The following is a 17,416-nucleotide window of genomic DNA, read 5'->3' on the forward strand; positions in this document are numbered from 1 at the left end:
ATGTTACATATTTTATTTTGAATGAGAAATTAATAAAAATGAGCTATTTTAAACAATATACCGAAAATAAAAGAGACGTACATAATATAATGGCAAAAGATGTTCCTCCGTCCAAATTTCGCGGCGCAATTTTTTTTGGATTTGGTTGTATTATAAACATGAGAATTATTTAGACTCACAAATTCACAGTATCTTAGCTCTCCATAGATATCAAAAAGAAGCAAAACCTGAAAACATTATGACAATTATTAAAAAATAATTTAATATTTAAGAGCTTAGAATAAGTTAAAAATGAGAAAATTTTTAAATACTTTAGTATACCAAGGTAAAGATAATCAGATGCATTGGTCATAAAATGATTTGCTCCCAGGAAAATGTGAGCGATCTTTTTATTTATAACATTTAAATTTATTTAAAAAAATATCCTTTAACTTGAGGTATTTATCAATATCAATATCATGTTTAATATTGTGCATTTTTTTATACTGACCAAATACACCAAGCAACAATTGGGCATACTCTTTGTTGTTTGTTGTGAATCTTTGAAATAACAAATGAAAATATTCTCTTTAAAACATTTCACATTATTCTTGTTTTTCCACTTCAAAAATGTAGTAAACTGTACCGACCATTGACTTTTTATGTAATGAGTTATGTTCAAGCTCTAATCGAGCTTCTTGATCAAAATCACGACACATTTCTCTTTCTACTTCTGAACAAACTTCCTTATCAAGAATTTCTTCTTTGTTGACTTCCTCATCACTACTACTATCAAAGAAATATTTGGATTCATCGTTGAAAATAATTGTATTGCTGTAGCCCACTATACAATTGCAATTTATAAAACTATTGCACAAAGTTTTATCATGTGTTTGGTTAGGAGAGGTTACCGGTATGCTAAGTTACTAGTGTAGAAGTGTATGTGGTTGAGAGACGAGAATGGTTATCATCAATTGTTCTCTTTTAATCGATCAATGTGTTCGGAAACCTAGAGAAAATTACTTTATCCTGGTGGTTCAATTCACAAGAGGAAAAAGCGAGCTTATACTAATTGGCAACGAGATAACTGATACGAACACAAGGAATAAGGATAATGACATTAGAGAGCTAATCTAATGGAGCTCGCGAGAGAACTGGACAGAGGTGATATGGTTTTGAATGGTAGAGTGAGAAAAAACCACGACAATTGTCATTATAGGGTAACTCATGCCGAATGCTATTAGTAGGTTACTTTTCTAATAGATCTTATTTATAATGACAAATTTACATTATTTTATAAAAATGCGTATACGTTATATTCAGTTGAATGAGGCTTATGCGATCACTTGTTAATATTGGTATTTTTACTTCTCTATTGAGATCAAAATTTTCCAGTCTTACTTCTTATGTCTACTATCCGATTACATCTTTCTGTGAATTTAATTAAGATTATCTATTAACTTATCTAATGTTTTTATGTTATTAACTAAGGTAGGGAACATTGAAGATTAAATCTAATCTATTATAGCTAGAGTACTCAATGAAAGTTGCAGTTTTTCATTAGGTTTTGATAGATATATACTGCTATGAAAACTTTCCTCGTGACTATCAAGATACATAAACGATAGAACTATCAAACTGCCGCAATCACTTTTAAAATTAGCAAGTAGATTGACCGGCAATTTTATACGGAAAAGAACAATCTATATCTTTCATTGAAAAGAGAAATATTTTAATTGGATTATTTTTTAATGACACGACAGCCTCCAGATTAAATTACTACACGGGTATCTTAACAGCTATATCCTGTACGTGCAATCACGGTAATATCAGTTTCACGAATCGATATATATCCATGATTACAGCGTATTCAACATTGAGATAGTTCAATTCGTCATGCAATGAAATAGATCGCTTCATGTACATTTGGAAGACTAAGCAATTCCACATATCACATGCCTGCGCAAATTCATTAGGAACTTTGTGTCAACATCATTACATAAATGTTATTCCAGAGAAGAATTCTAATAAAGAGAAGCTGTTTTTGAATATATACTCACATTTAGTGAGAATTGCTCTAAATCGCTGTTTTTGTTTATTATTATTATCTTGAAATTTATTAGTGTATGATGACTGATATGATCCGAAAAAAGAAAAATTGTTGTTTATTCGCTTTGCTTTTAAAATTCATGATCATTAATCTGTAATAGTTACTGAACAATAACCGTAGCGTAAAGTACTTTAACTTTTAACTTTTTATTGTATTATTGGAAATTAATCTCTAAATCATAATTATCTCTTATATAATTTACCTTTATGATAACTGAATGAATAAGTTTTAATTTCCATGAATTCGTCTAATAATAAATAGTGATAAGAATCATCTTCAATATTGTTACGGTGGATTAAAAGTGTTATCGATCAAAGTCAGAATATTTCCAAAGATATCGTTTCTAGTGAAATGATAGAGAATTGAGTTATCCATAAATCAACAGGATAAAATTTGATAATGTAAGGACTTAGTACTTACTTAATTTTGCCATTAATTAAAATACAATTTTTTTCCTTCTAGATTCAACAGTAAATGACAGCACGTAAGCTCCTTCAATGTAGACATTAATGTCAATCAATGTGAGTAGATATTGTTTTATCTTTTTCTTTTTTGATTATTTAAAAAATGAATGATAATAGTGGAAATAAAATAAAATCGAATCTTTAAGTATTAACCATAGAGAATTTGGAAGCAATACGTGTTAACGTAAATACGTTAACTGCGAGTGCAAATATGTTAAGTTCTATCATCGAACCATCTCACAGGCATTCGAGTTTAGTACGTAATTTCTGCTTATAGAAATGCAGCCTAGAGGCGATGAAAGCGAGTAAGCCAACTAAAGCTGCTGTTACTATGTGTAGACTGGCCTCTCTGACATGGCTTCTGTGATGTGCTATTCACACTAAACTGATTGTTGTTTATCAAAAATGTTATTGTAAATCAGTTGAAACATTGTATTATCTTTTGAAAATCGCGACTCCACTTAATTCTCACTTAAAATCGGGCTAGTCACAATTTTCCATAGAGAATAACGTATCAGATAGTGAAATAAATTACCTTCCGTAAAGTTCGCCGTTTGAGTTATGAAAGTTCTGCGAAAAGCCATACTCCATTGACACAGTATGAAAGCAAAGGAGTAAAAGTCGTGTACAATATGCATGTATTACGTGTTTTACACTTCTAGAAAAGAAAATATATAGTTTGCGTATAGCAACGACGTAAAAGTTGGAAGAATAAGCCAATTATCTTTTTTCTTTTGGTGTCCTTTCAATGGTAAAGTTCGTAGATAGTAAAAGTCATTTCACTGGAACAAAATACTCTCAATTGCTGCGTTTAACTATTGATCCATTGGACAAATGTGTAGCTTGAGGCTAATTTTTTCAAGAAGCTCTACACGTTCTTGGAAAGTATTTATACATAAGTTCAACGGCGAACAGGCTTCCAGAATAAGTTAAAGCAACTGAGTTTCACTTATTTGTTTATCATAACTAATTGTCTGTTTCATTTTCATTTTATAAATAAACGTTACTTTTATAATACTAATGCAGTTCATTATTAAGATAAAAATAAGTGAAATAATATTCACCGACAAGTATTCCGCGTAGAAGAAGAATCGTTAAAGAAATGGTTGCATAATGAAATGAAAAACGTGATAAATCGATTGAACGTGATGTCCTGCAGCAAATGTCACTTACATCGATAAGAAAGTGGGAAGACCGGACGAAGAAAAAAGTTATATTCGCTCGCTGTGGGCAACCCGCGTAAAAAGTTAAAGAAGCGTCGACAACTATTGCAGCGGCAATCCACAGGGACGCCATTCCGTTGTCCTTAGGCGAAAAAGATAAAAATCTTCAAGGAAATCTTACGATACACTAGAGATTTCTAGTCCTGTCACACTTTACTTTAGCGCATGTGGCTGCAGAGCTTAAATCTTTGTATACTATTGGAAAAGGATTCCTTACGAATATTGTGTTTTTATCAAATGATACATCGAACTGTACTAAAAGTTCATGGTTCGTATTTAAATGAAATGATTTGATGTGTATATAACTCGTCTACTAATATTATCTTTCTTGAACTGATATTGCCTTTAAATATCGTTATTTTATGCATTATCTATATAACAATTTTTATTCAAAATAACGGTACACTTTACAATCACAAACAAAACCCAAACAGACTTATATCTTCAAATTGATTTATAAAACAAATACGGATAAATCACGTGAGAGAATTACTAATTCTTAGAGCCGTAATGAACTGATTCAAAAGAAATACCTAAGATAAAACGAGTAATCCCGCATGTTAAGACAAAAGTTAGCAAATTTTTGATAACTACGCGTCGGAATCTCTCTCTTTCAACTACATAATATATACGTTGCAGAAAATTAAAAGAAAGTTTTTCGGGTTTAATAGTGAGTGAAGCGTTGAGCTCTTTTCTCATGTTCATCAAGCGCATTTTACTGTGCGCTGCCTCGGGTCTGCTTCCAATGCTCGTCAGAAAGTTTATATGTTTGAACATTACAAAGAGTGAACAAATTTAATTTTCTCTCGCACGTATCTGGGTTATCCCAAATAGCAATAAAGAAATAGCAGCTTTTTCATATTTCTACGAGTATAGAAATTAAAAATATGTATCATGTTCAATAACTCAATTACAGGAGGTACGTTTCTGAAAGAGGAAAATTATACCTTAAATTTAATTACAAATGAAACGATTACTTTTAACAAGTTTTATAATAAAATTTTACTTATATCTTCTAGAGACTTTCTGATGAATATATATATATACGTTTTGTTGACCTGATCAAATACCTCATCAGATACATAAGATATATACAGCGAAGTATAATGTCACATAAAAATGATGCTATTAGACGTGAACTGTAGCGAACTATTATTTATTTTATGCTGAGGAATCCTACAAATCAAATAATTCAATTTATTTTCCTGTATTTTCTAATTGTACCTATTATAGATAGTCAATCAATATAACGTCAGTCAATATTACTAATTACATTATATAATAAGAAAGAACAATGAGTATGAATATTAGATATTTTCGATCGTCTAAATCGTACAATTATTATTTACGTAAAAAACTACTTTAATTTAAAAACATATAAAATGTGCTACATGTGTTATTTTATCTTTGATACGTATTTGATAAAAATCGTGATTACGTTTTGTTATATTGTAACGTATAGATTCAAATGACTGAACGATAACCGCTTTGGCTCTCAATAGTTGATTGGTGCAGGCAGTAATAACAAAAACATCACGTGAGTGACGGCCACAAAGCAAAGAGATGAGATCCATGATGAACTCACTAGCTTTTGCTCGGTGTTTTCGGCTGAACTATCATACCGTAATTGTAACGCTCAACTTCAGGACATTCTAAGACGGCTACCTGTAAAACACTTTGTGACCTTATTGCCAGGTCAGAGCCTGAAACCACGTCCGACGTAGAAGAATAAAGGTTTCATCACAGCATTAGAAAACCATCGCAACTTCAAGCCTGTCGGTCGTAGATTCCTCACGACTAGATCCGAGTGACTGAGTCATCCGTTAGCGCTGAGGACGCTCTCAACGTAAGAAATCAATCGTTACGGCTTCGCTTCCGTAGTAATTTCAATATCTAACTGTTTAACATACGCGATAAATTAGTATTAATAGAGAAGCTAGAAAATGATGTGTCTTTGCCGACCGTAACTGTTAATAATGTGCATGAAGTTTATTATTCAAACGTTGTGAATTTGATCTTTCCGAAATCGGACTTGTGTAAGTTTTCACTGACTCGTCATTCGCCGTGGATTATTTCTAAGATTAAATTTGTAATTTTATATCCGTGACACAGTTATTAAATACTTATAAACATAATCAGAAGAACAAGTAGAACAAAAAAATTAGTATAATTCGAAACTCAACTGAATCCTATAAATTGATAGTATACGCAGTAGAAAACATCAAAGCATAATCAGCCTAGAAAACTTGCTTCCTCTTTTTTTTTTTATTTTTTCATAGGGATAATCTAAAATACGTTTAATGGATGTTTTCTAATACACGTGTGTGCATAAAATGTGACCTTTCTTCCAGAGCAAATGTAGCCAAATATGTTTCCTTCTTACCACGTCATATTCAACTGGATTATTTTATTTGAATTTTAACTAACATTTTAATTTTTTTTATTACCATCGTAAATATTAGATAGACTAATTCTAAACTTTTTCGCGCTCACGTATTTTAAAAATAGGTTTCCTTCTATCGAAAACCTTTGATATTGTAAACTACTATTAAATTACTTACTGATTTCAGTAATTACATATCGATATTGGTGTTAAATATTACAACACTTTTTCCAGAAGGAAAGAAGTCTTGATCTATTTCAAGATATTGATAAGTCAACATCATCAGATAGAGCTAAATAATCTGCGATGGACTCATGAAAAAAATAATTAAAATTCTTCTTGTATAATCAAATTTTCTAATTAAAAACCTACTCGTTCAGATTTAAATAATTGAAAAAATCTTATCTAAAATAATATCATTTCTATCATTTTTTGCTAAAGAGTGAAGAAAAATAGCCGGTTCATATTTCAGTGAGTTTATTAATTTAAGCTCTTTTTTAGCTCGAACGAATATGGTATAAAAGAACATTAAAAATCTTTTATCCCTTTCTAGAATAGTTCAGTATTATCTGAAATGAATAATTGTGTATAACGTTAATATGAATTTTCTAGAAACATCTCGGTTACTCTTTGTACTCAATGAGAATATAAAATCATGTTACATATTTATTTTAATGTACCTATGGCCGAACTTCGCTCCTATTGATACAGGAATTAAATCCTTCATAAACCGCGCTTAAAATTCTAGAACTCTTTGCTGTTGGCAAGTTAAAACCTACCGATCCTTGCTCAATTAAAACTGTACTATGGCAATATTTGATATCTCTTAAATAATTTTCTAACAGTCCGATTAACATTATAGAATGGTCTATATAGTTAATAGACTAATTATCACTGAATATTGTCATATTTGTACAAAGCATTTTAACAACTTTTGCGTGTAGAGCATCCAGTACTTGGAATATTCTTAATTATCGCCTGTATATACCAATATAAAAAAGTAACCATGAAAATTTAAATATTAATTATATTATTTCATGTATATATATATATATAACCATAATTTTTTTTTATTCAATCGAATTAAAATAAATTATGTCAACCGATAAGACGCTTGTAGCATAAATAAAAATTTCAGCCTTCGTAATTCAGACAGTTCCTTGAACTCAAACTTAACTTTAATTTTGTTAGAACTCAATTATGGTGTACTCTATCTTGTTTCAGAAAAATATATCGTTATTAGAATAACAATACATTATTTACTTTAGTTAGCCATAAATTCAGTATTAATATCAATAGATTGCAATAAACAGACCTCATATCTTGTTCTGTTTCACTCTTCGAAAAATCAATCGTTGGAAAAATCGATTATCCACCTACCCGTGGGTTCTTATAATAGAACTTTTCCTTATACCAAAAGCTGTTTGTTTCCTTCGGCATTCACAATCTAACCGCGTTCCTCATTGTTCTTCTGACTGCGCAGTAGGGCCAACAAATGGCCTGCTTAACTCTACGGCTTTAATTGAGCGAGGAACAAATCGTGAAATGCATGAAAATTGGCTCATAGTTTTCATAAATCATCCCGTTAACGAGCTTTTACTTTCTATGGCGGGAAAAATTAGTTCGATAAGCCTAATAATGAAGGATGCTAGATAAGCGACATTTAGTGACGTGGATATTTTGTGCGTAATTGTTTGTGATTATCTGACCAGTTATATCTATTGATTTGTCATAAATTGTTTTCAAAGCTTAGTTAGAAGTTATAAGTTATCAACTTATGAAGGTATTATTGTAGAAAAACTTTTAGACAATGTCTAAATTTAATTAATAGAAAGTAGTTCTAATAAAATAAATACGAAATAATAAAAATAAATAAGAAATATTTTCAGAAATTTAATTGCTAATGAATATATTTTTACAATAAACACGAAGCAATTTATAATGTATGTAAATCTCCAAACTGATTATAAAGATAAAACTAATATCGATTCTGAACTAGTAATTTAAATTATTAAAAATCGTCTTCTGAGAGAAAAAAAATAATTGCCTAACTGGCTTGGAAGCATTGAAGGCTCGGGGTACAATCAACTAATCACATCAGCGTACACGATAATCACACGCGGATGCGATGCCACTATCAGCAAAATAGCCTCGGTAGCGCGCTTATTTGCCTGATCAATTAGGCCAAGCAGACTGCCAGTGCATGTAGGCCAGTTTTACGAGGAACGCACTGGCGACGACGACGATAAACGCCAAATTGCCTTCCGTGCAACAACGATTCGCATAGCTAGCTTGCCAAAGATAATAATTCTCATAAAATCAGTCATAGCCCACGTCAAATTCCAGCTGATAAGATTGATTTTATGGACGCAGATGAGCATGCGTAGGCATGATTAAATTGCAATCTCGCTTCTATCAAATGCACGATGAATTTCGCTTCGTTAGCTTGCGACAAAAAAAAAATAAATTTATAACCTATAGCTTCACAATCAAAATTTCATACAAATATTAATTTACTTTTTACGTTCTTTGCTATAGTAGCATATCAATACATGTTTACTTACCACAAAATGAAAGAGCTGAAACCTTTGGTACACACGTAATTATGCGCGGCTAGTTCTACTTCGACAAAATTCTCGAGTGCATTAATTAGCATAGATATGCACGCGTATGCGTGTACGATGAAACGCTGGACTCAAGTTAATTGACTCTTCCTGATTCGACACCTAACAATCTTTAGGGATATGGAAAATTCGAGCTGCGCTAATACTCCAGAGAATCTAATTCGTAATCATCAAGTCTTTGCACTATACTCTCGTTGTTGCTGTTTGTTGCGTCGCCGTAAATGATGAATCTCGTTGCATAGTTGCATTGATGTTTGTTGGAAAGTTGTAACTCGCAATACTCGAGTTTTAGAGAAATATCAATGCAATCAATCCATAATTCGACCCGTTCAGAAATACAGGGGTATACGAAGATTTTAAATACCACGAACGTTTCAGTATTAATGCTTCATGTCATAGTTAACATTATTAATACCGTAAAATTTTACATTGCAGCGCGCACACTACCGTGCATGGATATCAGATATATTCTACACAGAAAAGATGCACGATTGGTATCTTTAATATTCCCCTCGAGGTAACATTTCTGTTTTTAGTATAAGAGTGGGGTGAAGCAGGCCTTCAGATTTTAATGCATCAATTGACCTGGTTCTGATGCACGCTGTGGTCAGTTTCTCAGTAGCCCTAGCAAATTGACGCCGTTGGCGAGATCCAACGTTAGGGAGATGCACTCTGTGTCTTTATTACCAGTAGATATTATCTGGAAAAGAAATGAAAGAAAATAAGATAAAGTTGCTATTTTTGTAGCCGTTAGGTTGTCGTTGTTTTTCTGAAAAATAGTAAATGCAGCACTTTTTAAAATACCAATTAAATGAAAACATTCAACTATAACGAACCGAAAAAGTTTTCTGAAATATACTCAATTATAATTGAAGTCTCATTAGAGCGTATGATCAAAAATGTTTAAGCACTACCCAGAGAAATTATTTAATCACGATGGAATGTCGGCCATACCGGGTCAATTTCATTTCAAGCTAACAAAAAGGCTAATTATTAAAATCCTATACTGTCTGATGAGTTTCGATTACTTTTTATTTATGAGGGTACTTCATTTTTTATGTTTTAAATAACAACCTAAATTTTTAATGAAGCATCAATAACTTTTGAAGAAAAATTCAAATAATTTTGTACTAGACTTTTGATAAATTTTACTATAGTAAATAATATATAAAAGAAGTTCATATATTACGGAAAAAAATGTTTGATAATAACTTCTATAACACAACATTGCATAATAATGTATTGTAAATTATTATATTTTTATCTCCTAAAATATTGTACAAAATCAACGAAAAATATAACTGAGCAAACAAGTGCAGAAGTGAAAAGAGTGTGGCTGCAAAAGGCTGACTTGGAGCGCTCTTAATTTTTATTTCAAGAAAAACGACAGCCACGTTGTAGAGCCATTATCTTGGAGCTTCCTTGTCTCACCCCTTTACATTGAAAATGTCCGGGTTTTATTTTATTATCCAGGGACACAATAGAGGCTCGTATTTTTTGAATTTGAACGGCTCGCCGCTTTTATGTTTGGATTCCTCGCACTTATCTTATTTTTTACTTCGATAAATGTAGCCTTTTCTCAATAGTCTCAATTCTACGAAGACACACTGTGAAAGAAATCCGAATAAATCATTGGACTTTATTATTGCTAATTTTTTTATTTTACAATCGTAAGCTATCATATTGCAATTGTAATTTAGTTTATAAAATTATAAATAATAATGTTTTCTAATAATTTAATAGACCGTATGAGGTTCGAAAAAGTATAAATAATATTTTTCTAAAGTTTCTATCCAAAACAACTGGTTAAAATTTTATTATAGTTTATTAAAAGTATCGGAAAAGTAAGTTGATCAGGCTGAGGCTGTAGGAGTTGTAGGAGCGACCGGCCAGTTATATTTGAGATAAGTTGCTTTTCAAGACAAAGTCCGCCACATTAAATTTCATTAGCATAAAAACCTCATAAAAGCTGAGGTCCTTGTCCACTTTTTCTTCTCTTAGATGTCCAATTTCTCGCACTTGTACATTCTTTGAGCGTGCTAACGGACACTACCGGTACGACTACCTTTTTTGCAATTCCTAGCTGCCTTTGTTATATTCTTCTTATAAGGGGATATCTCATTAAATGACGGTGCGAGAAAAATTTCCATTATACTCGACTGTGGAAAGTGTTAACAGAATTATGAACTTTAATTGACGTGTTTGGAAATTTATGAATTTCATCAAAGTCAGTCTTATTATCGAGATTTATTTTTAATTCGATTCAAATGAGAAATTCTAATTTGCAGCAGCTGGATCTGAATTCATCTAAGTTAATTCATAGACAAAATTTATGTTATATTCCAGTATAAAAAGCAACTCAATTTCGTGGAAAATTACGAAATACAATTTTCTTTTATTTTTCTCCTGTTATAATGAATTTTTTTATAAAATGACAGCCAGGAACAATTCAAATTCGTCGCTACGCAAAACTTTAATAAGTAAAAGGGAGAAATGAAAAATTATTCAAAAATATTAAATAGATGCCACCTACTTATTATATCAATACATATCTAAGAAAAACGGAGACAATGTGTCTGTCTGATTTGACATTGATATCGACTACTGACATGGCACTGAATCGTCTCAAAAGCAGCTTAGAAATGCTTAAGATAAGTTCAACATTATCAATCGTACTATCTAGTGCATTTTTCTTCTGTTTGCAGTTGGATGCTCTGTGTCAAAGGAAATAAAAGGCAAGTCGGCGTTTGTTGCAAAACCCTCGAATGTAATTAAGGCTCTCGCTCAGTTGAGTACTAATTAAGCAGTGCAAGCGCGCGGCAGCACATTTAGCGGCGAACGTTTAAGGTGCGCGCTATTGCCAACGTGTGTGACGTTATTTTAAAACCGCCGCGTAAGAATGGCGAGTTCTAGAGACATAAAGCACATTAAGCATTCAGTACGTGCGAGCGCGAGCTTTTAGCCTCCTCTTTTTTTTTTTAACTCTGCGGTCGCCTGCTTTTGTATTATAGTCCGCAAGTCGTGTAGCTAAGTACGAACTGCAGGCATATACTGCATTCAGTGCGAAGAATAAATTTTCCTTTGTTCATCGTCTGCTTAGTAACGAGTTGTGCATGAATTTGACATTAATTTCCTTCGAAATTGGTAGCAAAATTATATTATGAATAACTACTGATAAAAAGAATTGTACGTCATCTTTTTTTTACAATACTGCAAAAAGTACTAGTTTCTAATTTTATGAACTTATCAAATGAGTGCATTGTTTAATGAAAAACATAACTTGCTGCGGCATAGCTTGGTTAAAATTATTTGCTTTGTAATTCCCATTTTATATTCATAGATTCTTATAAACGGTATCAATATGAATATCATAAAATTTTATTTATATCTACCATAGCATATATAATGATACGATGGATATAGATAAAAATATAAAAAGGCGAATAACGAATCTATGCGCGTATAAGCGTTCAATAGATTAATGGTGAATGATATTGATAATGAATGGTATTTTATAAAATCTACGGAATAATTTTTAAATCAGGTTTTTCTGTTTTCAACACTTTTAGTTTTGTATTTAGAATTATCATCTAGATTTTAGTAATCTTATTTTGTTTAGTTTTCAAACAGAGTACAAGACATAAAATGGAGGCAAGAAAAAAGCGATCTGAGTTGAAAGAAATTTTATTTCACAAAAATAATAAAATCCCGAGGCCACCTACAAATTTTACGTTTCAACTGTAAGGCTATACATGTATATGTATATCCGAATCTATTACTTTGCTATCTTTCCAACGATGGAAGGCTCTTGACTTTCGTAGAGTAGTATCAACGTCATCTTCATGAAAGATGTAACGAGAAATCGATGGTTGATATGAGAAGGTTTTCATCTCATGCTTGTTTCTTTTCCAATATATATTTTAGTAAACAAGGCCGAAAGTTTGAACTATTTGATAATAAAATGAAACCGTTAAATTTTTTATCATGCAATTATGTAAAATATTAAATGTAAATTATAACTAAAATTTTACAGCGATTTGTTATGTGATTTGTCATCCGAATGTTACAGAAGGAGTAAGCACGTTTGTTCGCGGCTAATCGTGACTGAACCACAGGGGATGCGAATGTTGAGGGAGGAGGATGTCTTTGGACCGAGTTTGGGGGTCGAGGATATTCCTGATGCTAGCAACCGCCACACTTGTCACAGCGACCTATCATCGTCGACATAGTCTGTCTTATTTTTACGACAACTATACTGACTTAAATAAACTGTCGAATAACGTCACCCGTATATCTGGTCAGTTCATAAAACTAAATTTTATCGTTTTATTTATCGATACTCCTTTTATTCTCTTGTACGAGTGTGATGGAATATTTAAAAGCAGTCTTTTCAGTTGATTGATTGATATCCATTAACTTTGAACATTTCCAACAGTTAGTTTTATAGCACATAAAGTTTACGATATGGATACTCCTATTTGTCTTCCGCGAGAAACATTACATTATCTTTTATAGTATGAATAAAAATTGGTTTGACCTGAATAAAATATGGACTTCATACTCACCTATAATACTATTATTAACTTTTGTCATCACTGCAATGTTAAGAAGATTGAATTAAAAAAGTAGATATTTTACAATTTATACTTTGTAAGCATGCTTTTCTTCCCAATTGTAAAAGTTCCAGCAATTACTACAGCTTAATTAAACTTTCAAATCATATTTCGTTTGCATCTGAATTAGTATACTTTACTTTATACACGAACGCCTCTACTTTTCTCAACCGCAACTTTCTATAAACTTTTCATCGAACTTTGCCTTTCATCGGATCGCATAACGTTCCGATAATCAGTTACCATCGATTTTATATATTTATATTTTATACTACTTGTAAGCTTGTAATAATTCATCTATATTTTGTACAAAATAAGAAAAATAGTTTTCTGAATTTCTCATGATTCCTCAAAAAAACGCATCCAGTTTGAAAAGTACATTGAAAAAAAATTTTCTTTGAAAGAAAAAATATAGAGGCAGATACAAAATGTACGCAAGTCTTGTTACTTAAATTTAATACAGCTCAACTATGACTTTCATCTCAAGTATCTAAATTGATGAATTTTGAATTAGTAGATAGCACTTCAGCAACCCGTGAGAGGATGAAAAGTTAAATAAGCTTGTTTCTCAATGTTGCCACTTTGAGTAAACTTCAATTATTCATTTAACCTCTATGAGTATACAAGTTTGTAGGTTATAATAAATAAATGACGCATTATATTAAACTGTGCCAAACATCTAGCGATATTGTATAAAACGAGCAGCTTAATTATTTATTGTACTAATTTCGTAAGAAACGTATATTTTTAAGATGGTTATAGTTGTAAAGATAAATATTTCTTAATGGAAATCTCTGAAAATTCTTAGATTTTATAGAAAGTAACACTCATCGATGAAATTTTGAGAACTTGAATGCAATTAAAAAATAGTTTCTACTGCATTTAGCACACAAACATGATGGAATAAAAAGAAACTGAAGCTGCCTTTTCAAGTGATTGTCTAACCGATTAAGAAACTTTGCGGTCGTGGGATAGCAGGAAGCCTTTGTAGAGCAAGTCAATCGAGCAAGTTGGCGGTAGTCTATTTGCTATTGACATCGCCGTGTGCCCGGGCGCGAGCGCGCAACACCGTGTACACAGATATATCAAAGCGAAGATACTCGGACTCTCCACCGCTAGCTTTGCTTTGATCAGCTGTTCATAGGTCGATTGCAGTTGTTACGACTGTTTGAACTTCCGTCGGAAAGCCATTGTGTTTCTCATGATGGCGAGACTCTGTGGCTCATTGATTGCATTTAATGCTTTTAGTGTACTTTTACCTGCTATAAGCAAAAAAGACTATCCGGTCGTACTTTATACAAAATATGAACTTCAAATATTGTCCAATCAAACTATTTTCTATCACTATTGATTTCTTTCACGCAAAAATCGAATTCTCAGCGAGATTGTGGAAATCCAATTAGAATTGTCAAGCATTCAATAGAAAAGTGATTGACCATTCCTATCAACATAGGTCACAAAAAACGTGAATGTGGTGTGAAATTTACATGACAATTTGAAACTACCAAACGCGTTGGAAAACGAAAAATAGCGGGAATACAACGTTCGGCAAATTGATAACAGGACATTTAAAATAGGCCAAGCACGTCTTGCTTCCTGAGATCGATTGAATAGATACTAGATGGTAAAAAAAGTGCGATATAAAGTGAAAAAGAAAAATAATTTTTAAATAATTATGATAGAATATAAACAAAAAGTTAACCACGTGAACAACAAGAAGTGTGAATTGTTAAGAACTTATTAAAAAATGTATACAATTTTAATGACCCTCAATTTACTGGTTATATCATTGAAATACTATTTTATGTCCTAATTCATATTGGCTCCAGGTGAAATTCTAGAAAATAGATTATACTTTCATTATAATTCATGATTCTATTCAAATAAGTTTTATTGCAATTCTTTATACTTACGATCATATAAAAATACATGTAACTCCACAAGACAACTTTGCCATGTTACGTTATGTACAAATGTGACATTGCTGCTACCGCTTTTATGGTTTCCGTCAAGAACAAAGAGAAAGAGCTTAGATAGAGTGAAATATTAAAAATAAAAATTGAATATTTTTATTATATTCAGTTTCATGAGAAAATTGAAAAGAAAATTGGTATAACAGGATGAATCACGGAGTGGGGCGTACAAATTACATTAATTTTCTTTTAAACTAGAATTTTGGCCATCAATTTTCATTTCGTTTGATACTGTTTCATTCTATTCTATCCTTCCTTCTCTACCAATCCTCTCTTATCCTCCATTTCTCACTCTCTCCTTCACTTTATTTCAAGGATGCGGATCAGGAGCTGTGCACTTCTTACAGCCATTGGGCTTTGCTGAATTATTTCTCAGCTTTAACTGTCATTGTACCTCTCGGATCTTGTTTCATAGCACATTTCAAGTCTCAGTTGGCAATTTCTCGCGGTATTTCAAAGTGAACTTTATTGTAACTTTGATTATTTCAATTTTCTTGAATAATAATATCAATTTGACAGGTCATTTTGCAAGCAGCAAATTAAATAATCTTGAACGTATTAAATGCAAGGACGGAGGGATGTATTAATTGTTGTATTAACTGAAACTGTTATAATTAGTAAGAAAAAAAGGACAGGCAATTTATTTTTCACAAATCCATTTTTAATGTTTATTACATGTTGTTATGCTGATTTATGTCTCACTGATCACTCATCATTAATATTATCTATTCCTCCTACCTATTCAATATACCGCAAATACTGACGTTAGCAGATTGAATCTGTTGTGTTTTATATATTAAAACGCGAAGCCTGAAGAAACGTAGTAAAGATTGCACTCTCCGTTTAATCCAATCTTATTCACGACATTATTCACGTTTCAATACTACTACGATATTATTCACGTTCTTTGCGTACGTTGATCTCTTGATTTGATTGAATATAACTAGGTTGAGTACTGTTAGCTTCAACTTTCCATGCTTCGGAAATTTGAGTTTTGCAGCGAGAATTTATTAAATATTCTTCGAGAAAAGCTTTAATACAACGAAACAATTCCAGCTTCCTCGGGGAATTCTCCCGTTGAACTAAACAGATTTTCTTATTTATCCATTAACCTATTTTACTTTAGAGTACAATCGCATTTCTGGAAATCACTTCGATGGTGTAACGAAAGTGTAATATTCGAATTCAAAAGTTTACTTTGCAATAGCATAGATTGCTAGGCTAAATGCGACAGTACAAATGTCGCGTCAGTAGTTCAATCTTGGCAAATGTGGCTACGTGGGTGGTGCGGCGAGGCGACGCTCAATCATCAGCCGCAATAATTTAGTCGCGACCTCGACAATTGTTGATCCGACGCTTTCGGCGTAACATTAAATTATGAACTAGAGCATAGAGTGCGACAGTAGAAAAGCATTTGGTAAACGTGCAATGACCGAATTTGGCCGTAAAGTTTTAAAGAGCCACATGATTGATGCTCTTCGAAGTTTGCTCGCGATGCACTATCGAACGTTTCTAAGCTCCGCTCTCGTTTTTACTTCTTTTTATTCCTCTGCCTCTGTCTATTTCTCTTCGAAGACTTACGAACTCACGTAGATATATGTATATATAGTCTTGGACGATAAGCCTTTGAAAACGACGGAATAAAACGTTTTGACGATGCACTGACTGTTGCTGCTGCTGAGGAAAAGAGGTGAGGGGGGCGGGGATTCCCTCTTTTACTTTCGCTCGCTACTTTGCTTAATCGGATTACTCGCAGGAAAGAATATACTTGCTTTACTTTTTTTCTAACTACTCAAAACATATGTTCCTCTGACAGTCAACAAATTGCTGACATTTTCAATGCTAATCTTTTATTTCCAATTATACATTAATACTATAAGCATACATTCATTACTTAGTGTATACTTATTTTTGTTAACAAATATTAATTTATTCATAAAATGTGTCCTACTTTTATTTAATTTGAAAACATAAAGTCAGGAAAAGCATCTTCTTTTATAAAAATATCGATCTAGTATGCATTCAAAAGTTTATGGTATATAGCTCT

At 32.1% G+C, this 17,416-nt stretch overlaps 1 protein-coding gene across 5 annotated transcripts in view; it reads left to right on the forward strand.

The window, feature by feature from the left end:
- Positions 1-17,416, forward strand: part of LOC131666107 (zwei Ig domain protein zig-8-like) — a 75,669-nt gene that overhangs the window by 46,683 nt on the left and 11,570 nt on the right. Inside the window, exons 2-3 of one of the 5 annotated variants that reach the window (XM_058938492.1) lie at positions 2,552-2,610; positions 12,853-13,080. In XM_058938492.1, the coding sequence (XP_058794475.1) occupies positions 12,924-13,080 (157 nt within the window). In that variant the 5' untranslated portion in view covers positions 2,552-2,610; positions 12,853-12,923. Of the gene's footprint in view, positions 1-2,549; positions 2,611-5,590; positions 5,623-12,438; positions 12,524-12,852; positions 13,081-17,416 lie in introns of those variants that run through there. The other 4 variants (XM_058938496.1, XM_058938497.1, XM_058938495.1 and 1 more) reach the window with 4 other exon arrangements.

This window comes from Phymastichus coffea, unplaced genomic scaffold (assembly GCF_024137745.1).
Source record: "Phymastichus coffea isolate CEN01 unplaced genomic scaffold, Cenicafe_Pcof_1.1 PCOF00056, whole genome shotgun sequence".
In the NCBI taxonomy this organism is placed as follows: Eukaryota; Metazoa; Arthropoda; class Insecta; order Hymenoptera; family Eulophidae; genus Phymastichus; species Phymastichus coffea.